This window comes from Amphiprion ocellaris, chromosome 18, assembly GCF_022539595.1.
Source record: "Amphiprion ocellaris isolate individual 3 ecotype Okinawa chromosome 18, ASM2253959v1, whole genome shotgun sequence".
Classification (NCBI taxonomy): Eukaryota; Metazoa; Chordata; class Actinopteri; family Pomacentridae; genus Amphiprion; species Amphiprion ocellaris.
In genome coordinates, this window is record NC_072783.1 from 9,602,401 (window position 1) to 9,627,298 (window position 24,898).

Sequence of the window (24,898 nt, forward strand, 5' to 3'; positions counted from 1 at the left end):
ATTGTTTCAGTCATTTTTCAAGCAATAATGTAATATTTATACAGGCTATTGCCTATTAAATAGTGACAATTTGCTGATTTTTTAGAGATTTTTCTCATGTATGCTTGTAAACAAATTGCTTTATAACTCTGGATCAAGAGTTGGAAATTTTAGAATGAAATTGTCTGCAGATTAATCAATGATGCAATTATTTGGAAAATAACCACTATATTAATCAATAAGGACAGAAATCATTCATGAAACACAGAATGACCACAGAGAGAGACACAAAATAACCAAAATGAGACACAAAATGACCACAAAGTAACTGCAAAAAGACAAAAAATGAGATACAAAAAGACCAAAAAACACACAAAATGACCACAGAAAGTCATAACACAACTGAAATAAGACTAAAATGATCACAAAGTCACAAAATAACCAAAACAAAACACAAATTAATTACAAAAGGCCCAAAATAGCAAAAGGAAACATAAAATGACCACAGAAAAGTCATAAAACAACTGAAATATTACACAAAATGATCTCAGACACAAAATAACCAAAGCAACACAAAAAGTAACTACAAAAAGACACCAAATAACAAACAAAACATAAAATGACCACAAAGAGACAAATGAAAATCTAAATTAGCACAGAATAACCACAGAAAATCATAAAGCAACTGAAATTTAACATAAAATGACCACAAAAAGACACAAAATAACCCAAATTAATGCAAAAATAACCGCAGAAAATCATAAAACAACTGAAATGAAACACAAATTGACCACAAAGAGACACAAAACAACTGAAATAAAACACAAAATGACCAATGTGAAACTCAAAACAATCAAGAGACTAAAAACCCCAACAAAAACAGATGCATAATAAGACACACAAATTCCAAGAGAGATTATTTTATTTATATGCAGATTTTCGCTAATCTATTCTCACAAATTAAATATATTTTTGAATTTTTTTGAACCACCACATTTTTTCCAAACAAATCTATAAGGACAGTAATCATAAATGAGCCTGGTATTAATCAATGGAAACATACTGCCAATTAATTGAACCAATAAGCTGCAGGGAAAGAATCACATGACTCTCCGTGTTCGCTGAGAAGTAAATCAAACTACCTCCACGAATCAGGCGGGTTTTTTTTAAACTGACGTCTCCGCCCTTCTCCGGTTTGACTGTTTGTTCCGCTCCGGTGGGCCGCTGATGTTTATCCGGTAATACAGATCTCTTAAGTAGCTTTTTTACCGGTTAGTTAGCCGGTTATCTGCTAATTTTGTGCGTCTTTATGTCGGTTTTAGGGAGGAATTAAAGACGTTTGGAACATCCGGCCACCGCCATTACAGCCGTTGATTGATTCACCTGCTGGATTTCAATCAGGACGGTTTATGTTTTTTTCTGGAATTTATCTGCTTTCAGACGATTCGGAAATCACTTCAACAAGGTAAGAACTCACTGATGTAGCTGATGTAATGTGTCTGTGTTGATATTTTGGCTTTTATCCGTGTTTGGTTTGAGTTTTTTTGTCTTTTAAAGCTAGCTAAGAGAGGCTACTTGTGTTAGCCTGTGCTAGCTAACGGCTGCTACCTCTGCTGCAGCTACAATCCTTTACATTTATATTAATTCCATTTTGGCTGAGCTATTTTCTTCTGTTTCAATCACTAATATTATTTTTAACTACTGCTTTGCTGTTGAAATGTTGTTAGTATTGTGTGCATGTGGGTATTTTTTGAACATCCGGATTACTCGGTTCCTCACAGTAGTGAAACAAACCACTGAAGCTGGCCAAAAATGAAGGAAATATAACGTTTTTATGCTATTAAATTTGTCATCGTTGTGCCTCAAACTTGTTAACCTATATGCTAATGGTTACAGCAGTCACTGGAGCCCTAGTTTTATGTGGACTGCATTTGGTTTTATGCTGCCTTATTCCTTTGACCTAACATTTTATCTACATACTTGTACTATATTCACATATTATGTTTTAATATTACTCCTGTGTCACCAGTTATTGTGCCACATTCTATTATTATAATCCACACAGGCCTTACACTTAACATTCTGTTATCTGTAATATTTTAACCAGCTTTTGGACTTGTCAAATGCCAATTCGGATTGTTGTAAAATATTAAAATTTCAATTATATTCAGTTGCAAGTAGATGAAATTTGCCCGTACATGGGATTTTGTTTTCACTGTTGACAGACATTTATGATGTTTTTTTTAGTGCTTTGCTGTTGATATATTGTGCGTATTGTGGGGTGTGGTTGTTGTTGAAAGTACTTAGATCTTTTGCTCAAAGAAAGTTGGGAATATTGCACAGTTAAAATACTGAAGTATGACCTCCAACTGTACATGCAGATGGATGAAGCCTCCATGAAACCTCATTTCGTTGAAAACAAAACCACGTGTACAGGATGTTAAACTGTCAGCAGGTCAAACTCTGTCTTCTGACAGATGCATTTGACATATTTGATGTCTCAGATTTGTTTCTGTCTCTGTGGTTGTCTGGAATGTCTTCTAATTACATTGACATGCTGGATAATGGTTCCAGGAAACGTTATCAGTGCAAAGTGGATGTTGCAGGTTTAGATGTGTGTTAGTTCAGGTTCTTTGCTGATGCCTAGAAAGAGTTTGATATTTTTTGCTTGTTTTCCAGTCATATTAAACCATTATATGTGAATATATGCAGATAAAATGCTCCGTTTTGCTGCCCAGGAGAGTGGCATTTAGACGAGACACATGTGATTAGATTAACAAAAAGCAAAACTCAAAGACGTGCCCCCTATCATGGATGCACAATGATGTTTTAAATTATTATACTGGTATTGCTGGTTGGGGTGGAGCAAATTTATCAATTTTTTAAACATTTTTATTTTTTTTGCTGCAACTATCATCTTCTCAAAAGTAACACCATCATTAAAGAGCGTGTTTTATTAAACCAACAGTCCAAATATCTGAATCATTGACAATTAAAACTACTAAAGTAATCACAATTTAAGATTGTGAATTTTTACATTTGGTTTATTTTTGAGAGAAAAATCACCAGCATTACTGATTTATCAATCAAATCTTTAAGCATTAATCAAATATTTATGTGTATATTTATAGCGATGTATATTTCTGAGCACTTTGATTTGTAGACAAAAATTTACTTCTGTAAAATAACTAGACCTGTCTGATTAATGTAGTGGCGTACAAATATAAAGTGGTATGAGAATAAAAAGTCAAGCAAAGTAGAAGAAGCTCAAAATATTCCTGTCTTGATTAATGTCCGTAGTTATTTTCCACCACTGTTTTTGATTGTGTGTCAACTTTACTATTGCTTTAAAGCTCATTCATGTTCTTCTGTTCCTGTTGCTTTTAGCCTCACAAATGAACTCAGTCTTCTTTTTCTTACACAACATAAGTTTCCTCATTCACGTTTGTGTACTAGAGTTCCTTTGGATCACAGCAGTGACTCTTTCTGTTGCATAAACTGGGAAATTTAGAGGTTAGTCCACATATTGTGAACAAAGTGTACAAGTTTGTCATCAAAAGTGTTCTTATTACAACATTTTGCAGACATCTTCCCTTGCAGAGCGGTTTCCCGAATGACAGAAAAAATTTGAATTTATTTGAAAAGCTGTTCTGTTTAGATTCTTAAGTGGTGTAAGAAATGTTTCCATATAGGTATTGGACAAATTTGGTTTTTAGGATTGTAAAGAAATGTTTGTCATTGTGGAGTATTTAATGTAATTATTTGAAATGTACATAAGAGATTTTGATCTGCTATTTAAAGATATAGCTGAATAATGGCATCCTGCAGAGAACAAAGTCACGCTCTGTCTGTATGTGTTGTAGTTCAAGTTCCTCTGGATTATAATGGTTGTGGATGTGTGTGCATGTGAGTCCCTCCTGTTGAAACCCTCTCTACATTCATTAAAAGACTAATAGTGACCCTCACACCACAATGTTAATGTCAAAGTGCCCCAATATTCAGAACAAAATATTTTATTTATGACATTGACCAGTTTCTGTGCACTTGTTTTTAGTGTGTTTCTACTGTTTCGCTGCTCTGCTGTATCTTTCACCGTGTGTCTCTTCTGCTGTGTCATGATGAAACACACAGGTTGAGTGAAGATAATGTTAAATGACTTAACAGCTTGTTACAGCCATCCAGTGTATTTTACATTATTTATTGTGCCTGTCATGCACATAACATTTCTGGTTGTAAATGAAACATGAAGGGAGGAAGGGTTGTGGCCTGTTGTTTTGGTCTGACGTGCTGATGCTAATGTGAAAGCAGCATTTTTTAAGCCATATTCAGACAACTTTCAAAACCCTCCATCTATGTCTGTCTATATGTAATGGTACAAAGTCTTTGTATCATTCTTTTATTAATGCCAACCAGTCTGTTTATAGTTTGAGTCAAAGGAGCCTTCTTAGGCTTAATGTCTCCAGGTTATGCAGTGTTGTTGCATGTCACAAAGTATGTTGCTTTAAGTCATGCAATATGGTTTGTGTCATGCAATATGTTCCTTTTTGTTTGTGTAATATGCTCTACTTTGTCTAGTCTGGTTCAAGTCATGCAATATGTTGTATAACTCTGATGAGTGTACATTTAAGTGCTCTCATTCAAATGTCATTTGTAAAAGTGAACACAAGTATGTGGTTGGCTGTTGCATGTCTATGTGCTCTGTATGTGACGTGTGTGTTGAATACAGCAAAACTAGTGCAAGGAACATTTCCAAAGGAGACAATGATCTATATTGACTCTTAAGATGAACAACACTAGCTATAGATGAGATTTGCTCAGTGATAACGTGTCTTTTAATGCAGATTTCAAACTGCAACACTTTAAAGGAATGTTTATATGAATGGATGCATGGAGTTTAGGGATTTTTAGCAACCAGCCTGCATTTGTTTATCTTTCTGTTAAAAAAATATTGCCTCCAGGAATGTTGGAAGATACAAAAAATAAACTCTGCTCTGTGTAATAAATTGCTCCTAAAATGTCTTTTTCTTAAAAATGACAATGTTGGCCCTAATTCACACGACAAATCTACAACTCCATCCTCACTGAAAAATCCAAAATCTGAGTACAGGAGGTCCTTGACTTACGTCAGATTTCCGTTCCTATGGATTGACGTAAGTCGATTTTCGCCATAAGTCAGAACTCTGGCGAAAATGTAAACAAAGCCATTACATGAATCATGATGTCGATCAGTTCTTTGGAAAAGTCATGAATACCAACGACTTTCATGCATGTATGAATCATTTTATGAGAAGATAACAGACTATTGTAGCGGACTGATAATGTTGATGATGTTAAGGTTTCAATTTTTATTTTTCAGTTTGAGTGAACATGCCATGTTTAGTTAGCTCACCTCTGATTGGCTGAGAGTCAGCAGTAATGTGTGTGTGTTGCTCCGTGCCGGTGTGTGCGAGTGTGTGTCACGTAAAAGAGAGCTGAAAACAGCGGCTAATTCTGGAGCTAAGCTATCGAGTTTTTTGTAGTTATTCTGGCGTTGGCAACAGCCCACAGTAGCCTGTGTTAAGGTTCAGTAAACGACCAGAGAACCAAATAAAGTCTCATTCATTCATCACAGAGGGACACTACAACCTGTTGCACTGTTTTTACAACTTGACCAATGTTCATGGGTGTTTCGCCCTGCTCCAAGTGTTTTATTATATGTAATTTCACTTCCATGGAGACAGCTTTCCTTTTCTTCGAAGCATTGCCATCAGAAGAGTCTGACTTACGCTTGGGAGCCATAATAAAGGACAAAAAGTTAGTGAATGTAGCACAATCCAAGGTGGCGTACAGCCCGAGAATGTAAATAAAGCCGTCTTATAGCGCCACATGACGACGTATTCGTCATCTAGTTCCACGTAACCAGTTCCGACGAAATGATGAAGCGCCGTAGGTCGAGGACGTCGTAAACTGAGGACCCTGGTGTACAGTTATTTTTTAATTTCAAATGACTGGAAGCAAGGCGTTTCCTACTCGCAGCTTTTTAGTGTCAAACTCTATAAAACTAGCATAATACAGCTTACTGTTCATGTTATTTGGTTTAAAAGACTCAACGTAAACATGTTGTGAGGGGAATTTACTATATTTGAGCTCTGGTTGTTGTATAAATAGATGGTAAATATCAAATATGCACAAACTTTCTGTCACATAATAAATTCCTCCTCATGTGTTGGGTATCAGTGCTGTGTCTGAATATCACGGATGCTCTTTAATACGGTATAAGAGGTAAACAGCCTCCATCAGCGCTGACCTTCACACAGACCAGCGAGTGTGACCAACCTGATACCGTCCATTCCAAGGTCGTACCGGTTCAGGGCTGCCGCCGGAGGAACTGAGGATTAACTCCACCGTCCAGCAATTCGACACGATGCGGCCGAGCTATGTTTTGACTGAGAAACTCTACCCGGTAACAACATGGCATCTCCTTTCCCAGCGCCACAATGCAGAGGTCAGGCTGAGCGACCCGTCGAAGCTCCGTCGCTGCTTGAAGTGGGTCAGCGGCCCCAATAAACTGCTTCGGCTGTAAACTGTAAACAACTTATAGAGCGGTCGCGTGCTAACAGAGCATAAACAGGAGTCCCTTAAAGGCTTCATATAGAAACATGACCGTTAAGGGACCCCCTCCGACATACGGGAAGACCTAAACAGTGTTTATGTTTAGACTATGAGTTTAATTCTGGCAAAATTTAAACTCAAATCAAAGAGTAACAAAGAATAGCTGCTCATGTTAGGATATTTTTTAACTGTTACCCTCTAGGGTCAGTTGGGTGCAACAAAAAAATGCTGTTATTGGTTAGGTAAAGTAATTTATTGTTTAGTGACAAAATTAACACAGAAGACCAGCAAGACAACCAAGAAAACAGGGCTGGTGGATGTCGCTAAATCAAAGAACCAAAATAAAACCAAACGATGACTCACAGAGTTATGAAAAATAACGAAACAAAACTCCGTAGCCAAACTTAAACACAATAGCTCTACTCTATAATATAAAACATAGTCACAAATTCAGAGATTACATGTTCATGCTCAACAGAAAATAAATAACGCAACAGATTCCATCAATCTTTGTGAGTTATGAGAACTTCTAATGATTTTATGTACAACTAACAACATATATTTTGTTAGAAGAATTAGCTTTTCCTTTTCAATCAAGTTTTTTTTCAATTATTTAATAATTAGTAGCATAAACACAAGTTTTTAAGCTAATCAATCTTACAGATTGAGTTGTTCCAAGTGGTATTTCTATATTATTTACAGGGAATTAAGTTTTGTGTGCTTAATTACCACAATTATAAACACAAGTTAATAAGTTAGCAAATTAAAAACATTAAGTTTCTCCAGTGTTAAGTAAGTAGGGGAGGAGACTTGAAAACTTGACCTGAAGGTGAAGAAAAATGCAATTAAGCCAATTTCATGAAGTTACTTCAACTAAAATTTAGTTTTAAATCAGCTAATGCATAACGTATGAGTTTAAATGACTCACAGTAGTAAGTTGATTGAATTTTTATCTTGCAGCTCTGCATTTATTTTGTCTCATTACGAGGTTTGGTAGCTGCTCTGAAGTTTTTACTTCTGTCAAAGTAAAGAACTGGAAGTAATGTAAAGAAAAAAACATGAACAAAAAGGATAATCATTTGATAATTGAATGAATATTTATGGTTTAATTTCTCTTCTATGTCAGTAAACTAAATATATTTGTGATTTTTTTTGGCACTTTATAAACCAAACAACTAATTGATTAATACAGAAAATAATCAACGAGTTAATTAAAAGTGAAAATTAATTATTAGTTCCAGCAAATGAATAAACTACAGTGAGGTGTGACATCAAGTTTTAGTTTTTGCTACATGTGGATAATTGTTGATTGTAGTTTCTGGAAGCTCCTCTCCTGCCTTTAAGATCTCCATGCAGATTATTTACTGGGTGTTTTGTAAAGCGTGAGCTACGTGCTTGCTTACGAGTGTTGACATGTTCCATAAATGTTGACAAGTGAGAAGTGGGCTAACGGATAATGTTGCCTGTTTTCACTGTGGGACCTCCATGACTGTGTAACCGAGAGAAAACTGCTCCATAAGTCAGCTTCAGTACATCATAAATAGAGTTGTGCAGAAGGTTGAAGGGTAAACAGCTGTCAGGGGTGTTTGTAAATTTGTGTGTATATAATAGAAATTGGTAGTTTTAAATATCAATGCAGCTTATTTCAATCATGACTTCAATTACTGGCAATTAAATCTGTAAAAACATAAATATGACTTTTAGCTGCTTCATGCATCTGTAAAAGTAATTCATTGGACCTGTTTCCCTCCACATAAATAAATGCAAAATTCAGATTTATGGATTTTAAGTTACAAACATCAGTTTCACTTTACTGCTAACATCCATTTCGAGAATTTTAACCTAACGGTGACGAACCCAAAGATGTTCAGTTTAATGTCACAGAGGAGAAAAGAAACCAGAAAATATTCAAAATGAAGAAATTGTAATCACAGAATTTCCACTTATTTTGTTAAAATGTATTTATTTATTTAATAATCAGTGATGAAAATAGTTGATTATTTCAACAGGCGACACCGTTAAAAGAACTTTGCAACACTTTTTTTTAAAAACTATTTTTAACAATAGTAATCAGTTTGATCATTTTATCTGTGCTAATGTAAATATCTTCTATGTTGTTTTTCTTTTTCAGCTAACACAGATGAAACTAAAAGCTTCAGATATTCAGTTTACTGTCATAAAGGAGGAAAGAAACCATAAAACCATGTAATCAGAGAAGCAGGTCTTTGTTATTTCTTGAAGAAGATGATTCAAATGGATAAATCGACTATCTGTTAATTTAATGTAACAGTTGACAGCTAATCGTTAAATGGTTCCAGCTCTGTAACGGTGTCTCTCAGTGAATGTAGGCGGCTGTTGTTGTTGTCGTCTCTTTTTCCTCTGCTACTATGTTAAGTCTCGCTGCAGAACAAATTTCCTCCACTGGGACAATAAGAACAACCTTGAACCTTGGAGCTCGGCTAAATAACATTAACACCTGTCGCCTGTAATGGTAGTGATGAGTAAAATAATCATAAATAGCCGTCTGTTTATTTATCTTTCACGGCTGGTTGTGTCTTGACAGTTGCAATAGGTCAGATTTTTTTCCCCTCAAACATTTATTTGAAAGAAAAAATTCAAAGGTTGCAGTGACCTACGTACATATTTTTAAAAAGTGATGTATTTTAGCTGCATTAGGGAAGCACTGACTCTCTAAACATAAATTATTTATACTGTAGCTTGGCCAATAAAATTTAAATTTAATTCCATTGTTTTTAAAAAAAAAAAAAAAAACGTAATAAAACTAAAATTTGGCAGCAAGTGTGTATGAAAAAATACATAAAAATGGTAGAATACTGAAACCTATTTTGCTGATTTAAATACAATAAAAAAACCTCAGAAATCGTACAATCAAATGTTGTAGAAGAACATATCTTTTTTTCTGTTGTCTTTTTTTTGCACTTAACATGCAAATTAAAACCTTTTTTTTTCTCTGATTGACTGGGAATTAGCTGTAATTTACCAAAAGAGGGAAAATTTGTAAAATAACAATTTTTCAATCCTGAATATGCATAATTTTTCTATCAAAAAGGAGCAAATATCTGTAATATAATTACAGTGTTTCCTCTAGGATTTTTTTCACCAGCAGCGGCAGGCTCCCTGCTCCCTGACGTGACGTCACTTTCAAGGCCGCGCTCTCGCGAGTAATTAACGTCGTATTAACCCCTCAAAGAGTAGATACTGAGCAAGGTAGTTATCTGTAGTTTACCTCAGTACTCGTGAGTACCGGACACAGTGCAAGACTGCTGTGAAGGTGGAGACAAGCGACGGTGGAGTATTTGTGACGATTTGAAAAAAAAAAAAAAAAAAAAATAATTTGAGGGAGCGGCTGCTGGGAATGAATGTAGAGGAAACCCTGAATTATTATTATTTTTTTTTAAATTTAATACAATGAACTAGTGTAATTTTACAAAGTTGTACCTGAAAGATTGAACATTTTAACCATTTTTCAGTGCCTAATGTATACAATTTTCTTTCAAATAATAAGCATCTGTAAAAAATATATTTTTTTGCTAATTTAAATACAGTAAAAAACAAGAAAAGCACTCAGAGGGCGCAGTACGACTCAAGGCTGTTCATTCCCCCATATGGCATTGTCAGAAATGCAGCATTTGTTTGGTAGTTATTGATGATCAGAAATCATGGCACCATAGAATGTGTCCATTTAATATAGATGTACCCACATACAAAATGACCTTGCGATGAGCACAGGCGTGTGTTATGCATGTGTACTTTATGTACGGATACCAAATTGCATGACCTAAATATGTAGCGGGCGGCAAGGATTGATGGGACTCAGAAACACCTCCACAATTTAATCAACTGTTCCTTGTATGATTTCTGACAAGATATGATAAGTCTGCAGCGGTGGATTTTTTTTAGCAGGATCGCAATCATGTGATCGTCAGCAGGCAGCTGACGTAGTGTTCACTTGTCATAGTAACTGTGATGCCATGACGCTATCTCGTAATGATACAGAAATCTTTAAAAAATCCGTGGATCCAGACTATAAGCTGCATCACTGCCAAAATCTAGTGACTTGGTCCTTGTGTCATTTCTGACCTTCACTGAAAATTTCATTCAAATCCGTTGATCTGTTTTTGAGTAATGTTGCTAAGAGACAGACCAACCAACGTTGATCGTCACATAGCTCTGCCAAGACTCCGCCTCCTTGGCAGAGTAAAAATAGTGAAATTTCAAGTCAAAAGTTGCAAAGGAATAAATTACCTTTTTTGATAGCGGTTTCACTTTATTTGAAGTTTTTGTCTTTCTTTGTGGGGTTAACATGTAAATTAATATTTTTTTTCTGTGATTTACTAGTTATCTGCTATTCCACAAAACAGGGAAAACCAGAAAAGTAAATAAATTTAACCATTTTCAATCCTTAATATGCATACTTTTTCTTTCAAGTAACAGCAACTATCTGAAAAATAATAGGAGTGTTTGCTATATTAAAGTAAAAATATTGTAATTGTATGGCCAACAAAGTTACTGTTGTTGATTGTGTTTTTCAGAGTTAAAATGTAAATGAACACTTTGTTTTTCTGTGACTTTATTAGTTATTATTTGCGATTTAACAAGAAACGGAAAATCTGCAAAATAAAATCCAATTTATAGCCCACAATACTATGCAAAAATCACATACTATTTTCATCAGACCAAAGAGAGGATTTTCTTCCTGCAGGTTTCAGTCTGCTGTCAAACCTTCCCGTGAGTTTTTTTTTTTTTTTTAGAGCCTGAAGAGGGAAAGTAAAGCAACAGAGATGTTGGCAGCTTCACTCGGTTTCTCTCCCTCTTGAGCTACCATTGTATCGTATGTCTGCTGCCCTTCTTTCTTTCCACTCGCTCTTCCTCCCTGTAATTGAAGACCTCACAACACAACCAGTTAAACTGAAACATCAAAGAGGGGTTGTTGCTGAATGGATAAAAAGAGACGGTGTATTTTTTCCTCACGTTTTTTCCGTCTGAAAAGCCCCGGACCGATCAGGTTCCTTGATTGTTTCCCCTTCGAGCTTAAAGAGGAAACAGAAGCGGGTTAAATTTAGATTTACTGAATATCTGCTTCTCCTGTGCATCTGTGCTGCTGTTCCTGCAAATAGAAGTGAGGAGAGATGCGTTGATCTTGATTGATGGGTTTAATCCGTCGCTTTTAACCACAATATCATGGCACGATGTTTAATTGGAAGCTTCCAAACAGCTGGAGATATTAGCTGAGGATGGGTATCATCAACAAGATTTAGCAAAGTGGGTCATTAAATGGAAAACAGGTGTAAAAAAATCAGAGAATTATAGAGAGAAATTATGTTAAAACCTCTCTGTTGTGTGGACACATGGTGCAACTAATGATTATTTTCACTATTGATTAGTCTGTTATTCTTTTTGGATTATTTTATAATTTTGTTGGTCTGTTAAAGGTGAGAAAATGATACAAATGATCTTCAAATGCCGTGTTTTGTCCAAAGATATTCAGATTTCTGTCAGAGAAGAGGAAATAAACTTTAAAGTATTCACATTTAAGAAGCCTGAAACTAACTTTTGTTGCTAAAAAATTAAATGAATTAATTATTTAATCATTGTGGTTCTGTTCTAGACATCAATGTCTGCATTTTCGTTACATGTGAATCAAATTTAAACAAATCTAACGAAATCAAATCATATGAAACATGGAAATAGATTATAAAAATCCATCTTTCAGAACTCTAAAGTGTAAAATAAGCAGCTTATAGTTGCTTCTGTCATACAATTAAATGTTATTTCTTGCACATCTTTTGTTTTTATTACATTTGGATGCATCAAGTGTCAATGCTAAACTTGGAATTTTGCACAATTTGGGCACACATTTTTAAACCTGTGCATTTAACGGTGTATGTTTTTCATGGAGTTCAAGTTATTATTAGGGCTGTTGGTCGGTATGCACTGACCAGACTGAATTTTCGTTGGTCAGATAATCTCGTTTTACTTTAATATGCAAAACAAAACAAAAAACACTCCGTAGTTCTTGTGCCAGATCACTAGTTGATACAGTTTTATTTACAGAAATCATATAATATGTGCAAGTCTGCAAATGCTTTAATTTGCTGCAAATACGACCTTATTAGAATTGATTTAGCCTAATAAAGCTGCAGGTGTAAAGTCACTCAGTTGTCCGTGGAACCAACTGTCAGAGTTGAACTTTCAAGTAAACATTTCTTTAACTTGCATGGCAGATTGTCCCTTAAAAAATGAAGTAGTTCATATTTTATTACCCTGAAACAACATTTATGAAGATTTGGCCACATTTCTTTTTTTTTTTTTTTTTGTGATAATTGCAACTTGAATATCTTTGGTTTTAAACTGTTGATTTTGGGTTCACTGTGCATGAGTACATATAGTTTAAATAGTTTTTGCGTTTCTTGCTGCTTTGAGGAAACACAAACTTTCTGTGCAAACGTATGTTATTTATATTATTGTTATTTATTTAAAATTGAGATTATCTATCAAGGTTTTACCACATTTCTTGGTATTTTAAAATTTTATAAATAAATCTTAATTTATATAACAATAACTTAAATTTAATGGTTGCATTGTGCATTAGTACATATAGTTACCAGAAGACAGATTCTGGGCGTTTTTCGTTTTTGCTGCTTTGAGGAAACAGAAGCTTTCTGTCTGAAAATATGCTATTTATGTTATTGTTATTTATTTAAAATTGAGATTGTCTATCAGGATTTTGTGATGCTTCTTAGTCTTTTATAATAGCAACTTCAATATTTTTGGTTTTAAACTGTTGATTTGTGAAAACAGACCTTTTTAAATGCAATTTATCGAATAAATTGTATTTAAATATAATGGTTGCACTGTGCATGAGTACATATAGTTACAAAGAGACGCGTTTTAGGCATTTTGAGGAAACACAAACTTTCTGTGCAATCATATGTTGTTTATTCTGTCCAATAAAATCTAAATTAAAATAGAATTTCCGCTAAATCGCCCCGTATAAGTTACAAATTTGTCTTTTGTTATTTTAGTATTGAATGGTGGACATCATTAGATCTGAGAGGGGTGGATACAGGCCTCTGACTGATACTGAAAATAATTATTATTACCAGCCTGTGGAGCTTTTCCTGACACAGTCATGACTCGGCAGCGTTTTATTTGTGGCCGGACGGCTCACGGCTTAAGCTCTTGCTCATAATCGCCGCCGTGTGATTGACGAGGCATCCTGAGTCGTTTACCGCCCGGTGACAAACCTGACCTTCCCCTAATGTCCACCAATGACAGAGCGAGAGCTGGAAAATATCTGAACCGCTCTGCAATGATGAGTCTATTATTACAGTTGTGGAAAACTGTGCAAGTAGAGATGCAAATGTTTCATTATTCCCATCTGAGAGCCTCGATGGTAATCGGTCTGTTAATAGGAGGGAAACACCAGTAACCGAAGACGGGTATCTCCGGCACGTGTTGTTTTAACGGGACTATTTTTGAGTCGACCCTTTGAGGCGACACGCAGTATTTACCTGTCACAAAACGGGGACAGCTGCCGTCAACAAACCGCACAAACACGTACGAGTGGAGGTCAGGAGGGCAGCTATGAATCGTGGGAGATAAGAGGGCCGATGGTGGGTTCATGCAGAGATGTTTCTTCAACACTGCAGAGTCGACTCTTTCTGTTGCAACGATGGTTGGTTCGGCTAAACCGAAGTTGAGCAAGAAAAACGTTCTCTGTGGGAAAATTACCACAGCAGAAGAGCTCATGTGCCCTGAAGTCAGCGCTCAGTCTGCTGCTATTTTTAATTCAGAGTAAAATTAAATTTCCTGTGAAACGCAGATATGTTGTCGTTCAAACTGATGTCACGACTTAAGGAGAAGAGTCCACATGTTTGCAGATGTGAGATGTTCATCTGCACAAGCAGCAGGGGAGGCACAATTCTTTAAATTTATAAAGTGTACCCGAATCTTAAACACAAACATTAAGCAAAGATGATAATGGGTTAGTGTTTTATAAAATAACACTTTGTTGATTAAAAAACTGAACTAACGTTAGAGGCGACAACAACTACGTAAATGAAAATGTAAATTACACAATTATAGAATCATCTGGTTTAGAATATAGCTGTGACATTAACATATGTTCATGCATTTTAAATGACAGGACAGGTCTGCTGTAGTGCAGTAGTCACTTTATATCACAAATAGAAATGGAAATGTGTTTTATCAGTGTTACATTTATAAAATCAGACAGAACATACCATTTAACAGACAGAAACTGGTAAAACAGAAAAAATTCATAATATTTCAAACTGTGATATGCCTTTTTGTCAAAAAACTGAATCAAATTTAAACTTAGTATTGTGATATTTTATTAAAATCGCTTTATCCTACATTCTACATCACATTTAAATATTCACTAACAATAAAATGTTTGCTGTAAAAATCAAACAATCCTGCATTTGTGTGTGTAACTGTGAAGCATTTAGACTCATTTAACATTAATATGACAAAAAATTAGGGACTTTATGGCAAACAAATACAACAAATTAAGAATGTAAGCAGTAAAATATCTATGTATGTAGAGCCACTGTCCTTTTTTCAGTATTGGTACCAGTGAAAATGCAGAGCATGTTGATTTGCAGGTTCTTCACTTTTTGCATAATAAGTAATTGAAAAAATTGAACTGTTGTTTTTTCTTTATGTGATAGATGGCATTATAACAGTGTCATACTGCACCAAAAGACAGAAAAGTGCTCTTTTCGTAGAGGTGAAGATTTTATTTTCCAGTGAAAACTGACAGATGCAAATAAACACCCAGAAACTGCTGGGAGTTCAGAGGGTTCACAGACTTAATGACTCCGAATGAACTATTATAGTGGACAGATAATATCAGTATAGTTATGCCAGAATGAAGTAAATTTAGTTGTACTGAATAATGACTATCTTCAGCACAGAATACAAAAATATATGCAAAAAAAGACAAAAAATAAGAACACAGTAAGATGCTTTAGGCTAATTATAATTAATTTAGTACTAGTTTTTATTGTTCATTGCAACATTTCAGGATTTCCTTTAGTTTTTCAGTGATTGTTGATAATCTGCTCAAACCCGCTGAATACAATTACTTAATAATTCACTTTAGGTACAGATTATTTTTCAGTGTCATCACAAAATTTCATGTTTCCACTATTAGAAGGCACTAAGCTCAGTTTATAACACAACAAATGCTAGCCTGAAGTTACCTGGTATCTGATCTGTGTCTTCAAGGTGATTAAATTTGTAAAAAAAATTAGTTATTCTTTGCATATTTCATCTCTGCTATTTAAAAGAAGAGATTCAAGACTTTTATTTGCCATTTGTACACATAAACAGATGGTTAAAACACATAGGAATACTTGTGTGATGTTTTCTAAGAGGTTGAGTTAAAGAACAGACAACACAACTGTCAAAAAATAGAGTTAAAAAAGACACTCTACTAGAGTGATATAAAGGACAAATACAACAAAATGAGAGAACCAAATGCTTCAATTGTCAGTCGTCCATAAATACACACACACACACACACACACACACACACACACCTATACATAAATACCCATACAGTATGTAGGGAGTATTGCACATACATTACATGATGCACATAGCTGAGGTGAGGTAGTGAGGAATTATGGCACAGAAAATATTGTTTACATTTTTATTTTTGCCATCAGTCTCACTGTGGCAGGGATAAAACTGTTGTGGAAACGTGTTTTGTGTATGATGAGAGGGCATCAAGATATGAATTTAACAGGTTATCTATCTTGTGATTATGAAGCGACGGCTTCCTGCTCTACTCTGTGACTCTCGGGTTTAAAACTCTGCAGCTAAACTTCATTGTGTCGCGCTGAGACTTTGCAGCGCTGCAGACCTTGTGCTGAAGGCTGACTCTCTGCAGCTCTGCAGGGCCTCACTGCGATAAACTGTGGAGGAGCTGACGTAGGCCGGTGTCCGGCCCGAACGGAGCGGCCGGCAGCCTGTAAACAGCTCCTCCACTGTGTCACACCGACTCCCACAGCAGCTGGTTCCGCCTATTGTTCCCGCTCCCGGAGAAAGCGTCACCGGCCGCAGGGCGACACTTCTCAAGGGTGTCCCCGGGGCGACCCAGTGCACCTCGTTCACACAATTCATCTCAATCTGTCAGGAAGATGGAGGCCGAGCGTAATGGAGAACTGAAGTTCGTGTTGACTGGTCTGAGATCTTCAAACACCTCCAGTCAGATTTACATTTTCTGAAGAGAAGCATGAAACCTGTAGCTGTCTGCTGGGCAGTGTGACCTAGTTAGAAGGCCATAAATCATGAAGCAAAGAAAAACTTGGATTTCTTTTATTATTTATTAAGCAAACGTTGAGAAGAACCTGGAGTCAGCATGTGTAACACTTTTTCAAATGTTCACAAGTGTTGCCAACACTGATTGTAGGAGCCATAAATGAGTTGTTGTTTATTATATGGTTAAGGGACATATTGATTGTTGTTTGTGTTTGTTACTCCACCATGGAGTAATGTGATGATTGGTGTACGTGAATCCGTCTGTGCACAACATTACTCAGAAACAGATCAACGGATTTGGATGACATTTTCAGGGAAGGTCAGAAATGACACAAGGACCAAGTGATTAGATTTTGGCAGTGATGCAGCTTATAGTCTGGATCCATGGATTTGTTAAAGATTTCTGTATGATTGCCAGATAGCGGCACGGTGTCACTGTAACTGTGATCCTGCTACAAATGCACCGCTGCGGACCACGAATGTTTATAAAACTGTAACTGTGAATAATTCCTACTTTTTAAAGGAATTTTTTATAGTCTGAAGACATTTTAAAGTCATTTTGGACACATTTTTTTTTTAAAGTAATTTTTTTGGCCTGTTGTTGGCTTTGTTACTGTAGATAGCTCTATAGTTGAGAGGCAGACAGGAAAGTAGTGAGAAGAATGGGTGGAAGACCTGCAGTAAAGGGCTGTGAGCTGGAATCGAACCCAGGCCAGTGCATCTGGGACTATAGCCCGTGTTCATGGGTCGCCCACTCAACCAGTTGAGATATATGGGCGCCCATTTTAGACACATTTTTAGTATTTTTTTTTTTTAACCCTTCTAAGCCATCCTAGACAATTCACTCACTTTGGACAGATTGTGAACAGTAAAAGAGGATTTTTTGAGCACATTCTGGACAAATTTGAGTAATTTCGAGTCATTTTGCACATATTTAGTTTGTTTTTTGACAATTTTTAACAACATTTTGAGAACACACTTATTTCTGAGTGATTTTGGACATGTTTTATTGTTTTTAGTAATTTTTGGAACCCTTCTAAGAAATCCCAGATGTTTAACTCATTTTGGACAGAGTGTGAATAGTAAAAGAAGATTTTTTGAGCAAGTCCTGGACAAATTTCTAATCATTTTGGACAAATGTGGAGATATGTTTAAGATTTCCGTATCATTGCGAGATAGCGGCATGGCCTCACTGTAACTATGACAACAAGTGAACGCTACGTCAGCTGCTTGCTGATGATCACATGATTGTGATCCTACTACAAATCCACTGCTGAGGACTTATCAGGACTTAACCGTCGGAAATGAAACAAGGAACAATTGATTAAATTATGGGGGTGTTTCTGAGTCCCATCAATTCCCGCCGCCCGCTACACATTTAGGGCACGTGATTTGGTATCCATACATAACGTACACATGCATAACACACGCCTGTGCTCAGCGCAAGGTCTTTTTTTATTTAAGATTTCATCCGTTGGAAATGATACAACTTTTCTTGTTTTGTCACTGCACACAAAACAGCTACATATTGTCTCAAATATGAAGCTTTGACATCTATTGTAGATTCCAGATTTAAAAGATGAGACTGAGACTCTCTTAAAAACTATATTTGAGGCTGTTGAATATCTTAATGTCCCACAGATGTTTATCTTCTAATACAGAAACATGACGCTCAGCTTGTATTCGTTTCTATCCTGCAGCATTGAAATAGACGCCCTTTATCTGAGCTTATATAACGCCGCTGGCCGACACATTGACATGCATCTATTATTTTTATGTGCTGGTATATATATTTGTGTGTCCTATCAGCGCTGGCGGTGGTGAGATTCCCTCTGTGATCCACAGCAGTCTGTGGGTGAGTTAGAAATGTGACAGGTGTGCAGAACCTCGACAGCAGCTCGAAAACACGACGTCGCCGCGAAAAAAACAAAAAATCCAAAATAAAACCGAGGCGAGCGGCAGCCTCCGACCCGCTCCGTGTTTACTGTGTGTTTTTCTTTGGTCACCAAGGGACACGGTTGCAGGAAATTTGCAGGAGGATCTGAATCCGGCCCTTCCTTCTATCTTTTTCCTGAAGTTAGGAAGTCCTCCTGTATATTTAGACCACAGCTGTCTGCAATGGAAACATCCAAGGTCCCCGAATGGAGGCCTAGAGCAGCCGAACCCAGAGATAAACTCACGCCAGAGCCAAACGAGGTCGGAGGGGCGGCGTTAGTGCAAAAACAATGATGACACTGATCAGGTTCATTACCAGTCAGGTTTTTTCTGCTTTTTCTGTTAATTATGCAGCCTGAACCCTGATAACAGAAAAACTGCAGCCAGAGACTGACTGGTAATGAACCTGATTAGTGTCAAACGTGTTAGTAAACACATAAAACATGTTTATAAAAACATTATAATGTTTGATCATAAAGAGAGAACTTAAATCAACAAAATATGGTTATTTTACGGATATTTTCCACTATTAAACTGTTATTTTACATATTTTTTTCTAATTTGCAGATTATATTTTGTAAAATTACAGAAAAATAGCATGTTGACTGTAAAAAATGTAATTTTTTTTTAGAATTAAATCAGCTGGAAATGCTATTTTAAAAATATTTGCCTTTATTTAAAAGACAACTCTGTCTGTATAATGAGCACTAAAAAATGGTCAATAATTTTGTTATTAATCGTAATTAATATTATTATAAGTTATTGTCAATAACTGATATTTTACTGATTTACCTCAATTTTTTTGTAATAAATAACATCCGGTAAAATCACATCAAAATAGTGCATTGTTCTTTTACAATGTTTGTTTTTCTGCATTTAAATCAGCTGAAAATATTACTATTTTACAGATATTTACGATAGATTTCACTGTTTTTAGTGACTGTTTCGAGTTAACTTAAATTAGTCAAATGTAGTTATTTTATGGACATTTTCCGTTATTCGAAAGTTATGTATAGTAAGGACTGAAAATAGTAAATAATTTTTTTAAACTGTTATTTTACTGATTTTTTTTAAACTTACAGACCTTTGTAAAAATCTGTTTTAAAAAATCTGTTTTTTTTGCACATAAATCAGCTGTAAATGTTATTTAAGAAATATTTGCCATTATTTGAAAGACAACTCATGTATAAGAGCACTAGAAAATGGGCAATCATTTTATTATTAATCATCTTATTATTATTAATTACTTGTTAATAACTGATATTTTACTGATGTCTGTCCATTTTTTTTAGTTACAGATAATATCTGGTAAAGTCAAATCAAAATGGTGCATTGTTCTTTTACAATTAGTTTTTCTGCATTTAAATCAGCTGAAAAATGACTATTTTACCGATATTTCCAGGAGATTTCACAGTTTTTAGTGACTAAATTGAAGAACTTCTTGGCTGAACTGCAGTCTGTGTTTGATATAAGGGGAAAAAAAAACCTTATATATATTTTTTGTACAGTCAACATACTATTTTTCTGTAATTTTACAGGATATAATCTGTAAGTTAAAAAAAAGAATCTTTAAAATAAGTTTAAAATTTTTTAAACCATTTTCAGTCCTTACTGTACATAAATGTTTTGAATAACAAAAGATATCTGTAAAATAAATATATTTTGCTAATTTAAGTTCACTCAAAATAGTGTAATTTTATGATCAAACATTGTAAAAAAATTATTAAATTGTCAATTACGTGTTTTTGATGGGTTTTTTTATTGTTTAATAAAACATGTTTGACACAATGATGACACAAATTAGGATAATAACCAGCAGTTTTTTGCTGCTTTTTCTCTTAATTATCTGTTAATACTCACTCAGGTGGTGCAGCTTTGCATTCTTTTTTGGCAATTTGACCTCCGTTTCCTCACGCATAAGTGTCTTTGAGAAATAAAACTACAATAGTAAGTTATGATCAATCTGCGTACAGTAAAGGCAACATTTTCTGTAATCTTCTTGTAAAATGACTAATACATGCATGAAAGTTGTTAATTTTCATGACTTTTCTGAAGAACTGGTCAATATCGTGATACACGTAACGGCTTTGTTTACACTTTCGCCGGAGTTCCGACTTCCGGCGAAAATCGACTTACATCGATCCATAGGAGCGATATTTTGATGTAAATCAAGGACCCCCTGTAATCCATATTGTACCTGTGTTCCCTGCAGATGTGCAGCACCTGATGATTAAAGGAGGTTTCTCATGAACAGAGCTCCAGTTTGGACCAGCAGGATCCAGACTTCATCCCATAAAGGAGGAACAGGAGGAACTGTGGACCAGTCAAGACAGAGAGCAGTTAATGGGCAAGAAGAGACTATCAGCAGGTTTTAATTCACATCATTCCTATAAAAAGTGACAACAATGAAGATAAAATCTCAGTCCTCACGGCTTCATCAGAGCCAAATTAAAGAAAACAGAGAGGAAACGAACAGCTCAGCCAAACAGATGACAACAGACACTGATGGAGACGACTGTGGAGGACCAGAACCAGCCAGGAACCCAGATTCAAAGACTCATTTTCAACCAAATACTGATGGAAAGTCTTCAGACTCTTCAGAAACTGAAGACAGTGAAGATGAAGAGGAGGAGCAGGATGAGTGGCAGGAACCATTGTCAGATTCTGGACCTGAAACTGAAGACAGTGATGATGATTGGAAGGAGACCAGAGCAGCTAAGTCAGGTGGAAATAATAATGTGAGTTGTAACACCAAGAAAAAATCTTTTAGCTGCTCTGAGTGTGATAAACAGTTTACCAACAAGCAGTCTCTTTCTAAACACAAGGCATGTCATTCAGGGAAAAGCTCTTCCAACTGTTCAGCTGATGAGAAATGTTTTAGAGTGGAGCAAAGTGGGAACTCAAAGAAAAAGGGACGGGAAGTAAATGGCTGTAAAGAATGTGGTAAAACATTTGCATGTAGTTCTCATTTTAAGGTGCACCTGGCAGCTCATAGAGGAGAGAAACTATTTGGCTGCGATATTTGTGGTGCCAGATTTAGTCAGCATCCAACTCTGAAGAGACACATGATAGACCACACAGGAGAAAGACCGTTTGGCTGTGACGTTTGTGGTAAAAGGTTTTGCCAAAAAGCAACCCTAAAGACACACATGACTGTTCACACAGGAGAGAAACCATTCGGTTGTGATACATGCGGTAGAAAATTTAGACGTAAGCCTGATCTTACTGCACACATGAGAGGCCACACCGGCGAGAAACCATTTGGTTGTGGTGATTGTGGTGCCAGATTTTCTCGACAGGGATCTCTGAACAGACACATGACAATCCACTCAGGAGCAAAGCCATTCCGTTGTGCTGATTGTGGTAGAAGATTTAACGAAAGTACACATCTTATGCGCCACAAGAGAGTTCACACCAGAAATAAGAAAATAGAGAGACCGTTTGTTTGTGGTGAATGCGGTAAAATATTTAGTCAAAAGTGGAATCTTAAAAGACACATGAGAGTTCACACAGGAGAGAATCTATTTCAATGTGATGATTGTGGGAAAAAATTTCCATGGCGGAACAATCTACAGCGTCACATGAAGACAAAGCACAAAATAGAAACCGCATAGTTGCAGGGCTTGTAGTGAACGATTAATTATTGTATATTGGTAAGAACCACAGCTCTAACAATGCTTCAAAGCAGCAAACATTTAAACAAAGCTCACTGTAGTGACTCTACAACCTGCTCTACTCTACATCGTCCCCGCTGTTTAATTTACCTGCAGTAGACTGGACCCAACATGAACCCTGCTGCTGTCTTTGAATAAAATGGTTACATCAGTGTACTTACAGTACCCCTGCTTGTGCTTATGTGTAGTTTAATGATGTAGTTTTGGTTGTGGACGATGAGTAACTGCTGTGACCGGAGCTAATGGGGATCCTAATGAATAAGAAATACATTTTTGTTAGTGGTTATGTTGTTTGAAAACCTATGAGCTGTTCACATAGCACTGTTTGTTGTTGAGAATGTAAGTGCAACCTAAAAAAAATAATCAGTTCTGTTAAACCAAGCAAAGGATCAGTTTTATTAAACATGCTGCACTGTTAATTAGAAACTCTCCATAATGATTACAGTCACAAAGGTAGCGTATCATTAGCCCAGATTTTGGAGTTCTGAATGATAGAGTTTGGGACCGACCACTTTTATGGAACATTACATAGAGCAGCAAGCATCTGTTAAAGCAGCAAATCTCTAACTAAAGAGGTGGTAGAGTGTGCGGTTGCATTTGGTTCTTGAAGGTGTTGTATTATTGTTCTTTGGGACTTAACAGACTGGAAAATAAATAACTTTTGGGTCATTCCAGAATTGGAGGACGTTTGGGCTTCACATTTTTTGAAAAATAAACCTTCTCTTTTACAATTTTCTGCTCCATATTCATCAATAGTAGATAATAAACTATCAAAGACTGGATTGGCTCAGTTTACACATCAGTGGTACCATTTTTATGTTTTATTAGTGGTTTGCTAACCCTACTCTAATCACAGTAACAGGGTTGCTAACCCATGCTAATGTTAGCTTTTTCTCAGCAGTAGAAGCTAGATATTTAGCTAGCTGTTACTGCTGACCAAGAGGACAAACTGACTGATGGAAAACAGTCAAAAGAATGAGTCTGATCCTGATAATATGAGGTAGAGTGAGACATTCAATCAAAGCTGACAATGTTATGAAAATATGAAAAATAGAAGCGAGGACATAGCTTTGCTCTACCCATTCTTTAGGAAAACTGTTTGATGATGTAAACGATGAAAACAAGACACAAAACGCCAAAAACAACATAAAACGACAAAACAAGATGCAAAACAACAAAAACAAGACACAAAAAGACAAAAACAAGACAAAATGACAAAAACAGGACATAAAACGACAAAAACAAGACAAAATGACAAAAACAAGACAAACGACAAAAATGAGACATAAAACGACAAAAACAAGATACGAAAAGACAAAAACGACACAAAATGACAAAAACGAGACAAAACGACAAAAACAATACATAAAACGACAAGACAAAATGACAAAAACAAGACACAAAATGACAAAAACAAGATACCGAATGACAAAAACAAGACAAACGACAAAAATGAGACACAAAACGACAAAAATAAGACATAAAATGACCAAAACTAGACAAGACAACAACAAGACAAAACAAAAACAAGACACAAAATAACAAACGTCATCAACAGGGGTGTTGGACACACATTGCATGCATAATAATTATTTAAAATATGTTGATTAATAAAATGTTATTTTAGATTTTTCCTGTTTAAAAAAAAGTAAATATATATATATATATAAAAATATGTAAATTATTGCTTTCTATTCTATAATTTTCCTGTTTTCTGTAATTTCACAAAAATCAACAGTTAAAAATTGCTAAAAAAAAACCCCAAAAAAACAGTTCATTTCCTACAGCGTGTTTTCCGAGATTCCCCCTGAGAAATAAGAAGTGGAAAGAGAAACCAGTGGGGAGTAATCATTAACGGTTACTGTTTTAATCGCTGACAGATACTCTTGACTGTCAGCTCCCTCCCTGGGATTTCCCACAGTTCATTGTGGTTCCTCGCCACTCTGACCTCGGTATCGTGCACGTTCCCCGCAGCCAGCTGTCATTTTCCTCGTGTGAAACAGCTGTGCGAGGGGAAAAAGGGTGTGAGGGACGGGAGACAATGCCGTCGGTCCGTTTTTAGCCTTGGCCGACCCGTTTCCAGTGTCGTCCGCGGATTCCAGAGGAGCGCTCGGACCGCAGGAAGGGCAGGACAACTGGGCCGCAACCCGACCCCCCATCAAAGAGCCGTGGAAATAAAGATTTCATCCTCTGGTAATAGAGGTGTTTTCACGCCGAGGTCAGTGAGGCCGCCGCCCCCGTCTTCCTGTAATTGTCCCAGTCATGCTCCTGTTTTCATGACTGGGCAGAAATCAGCAGCATCAGGGTTTGATTTACAGCAGGTGATGGAGGGAGAATTAGTCCTGCACGTGCCACAGTTAGGTTATTATTCAGTCAGTCAGTTCTTCTGCATGCTTTAAAAACAA

At 36.1% G+C, this 24,898-nt stretch overlaps 1 protein-coding gene across 3 annotated transcripts in view; it reads left to right on the forward strand.

The window, feature by feature from the left end:
- Positions 1 to 807: 807 nt before the first annotated feature.
- LOC111585478 (oocyte zinc finger protein XlCOF6.1-like) overlaps positions 808 to 24,898 on the forward strand; it is a 109,453-nt gene continuing 85,362 nt past the window's right edge. The window contains exons 1-3 of one of the 3 annotated variants that reach the window (XM_023294995.2): positions 1,108 to 1,217; positions 1,302 to 1,444; positions 21,032 to 23,179. In XM_023294995.2, coding sequence (XP_023150763.2) covers positions 21,225 to 22,433 — 1,209 coding nt within the window. In that variant the 5' untranslated portion in view covers positions 1,108 to 1,217; positions 1,302 to 1,444; positions 21,032 to 21,224 and the 3' untranslated portion in view covers positions 22,434 to 23,179. The other 2 variants (XR_008599459.1, XM_055004429.1) reach the window with 2 other exon arrangements.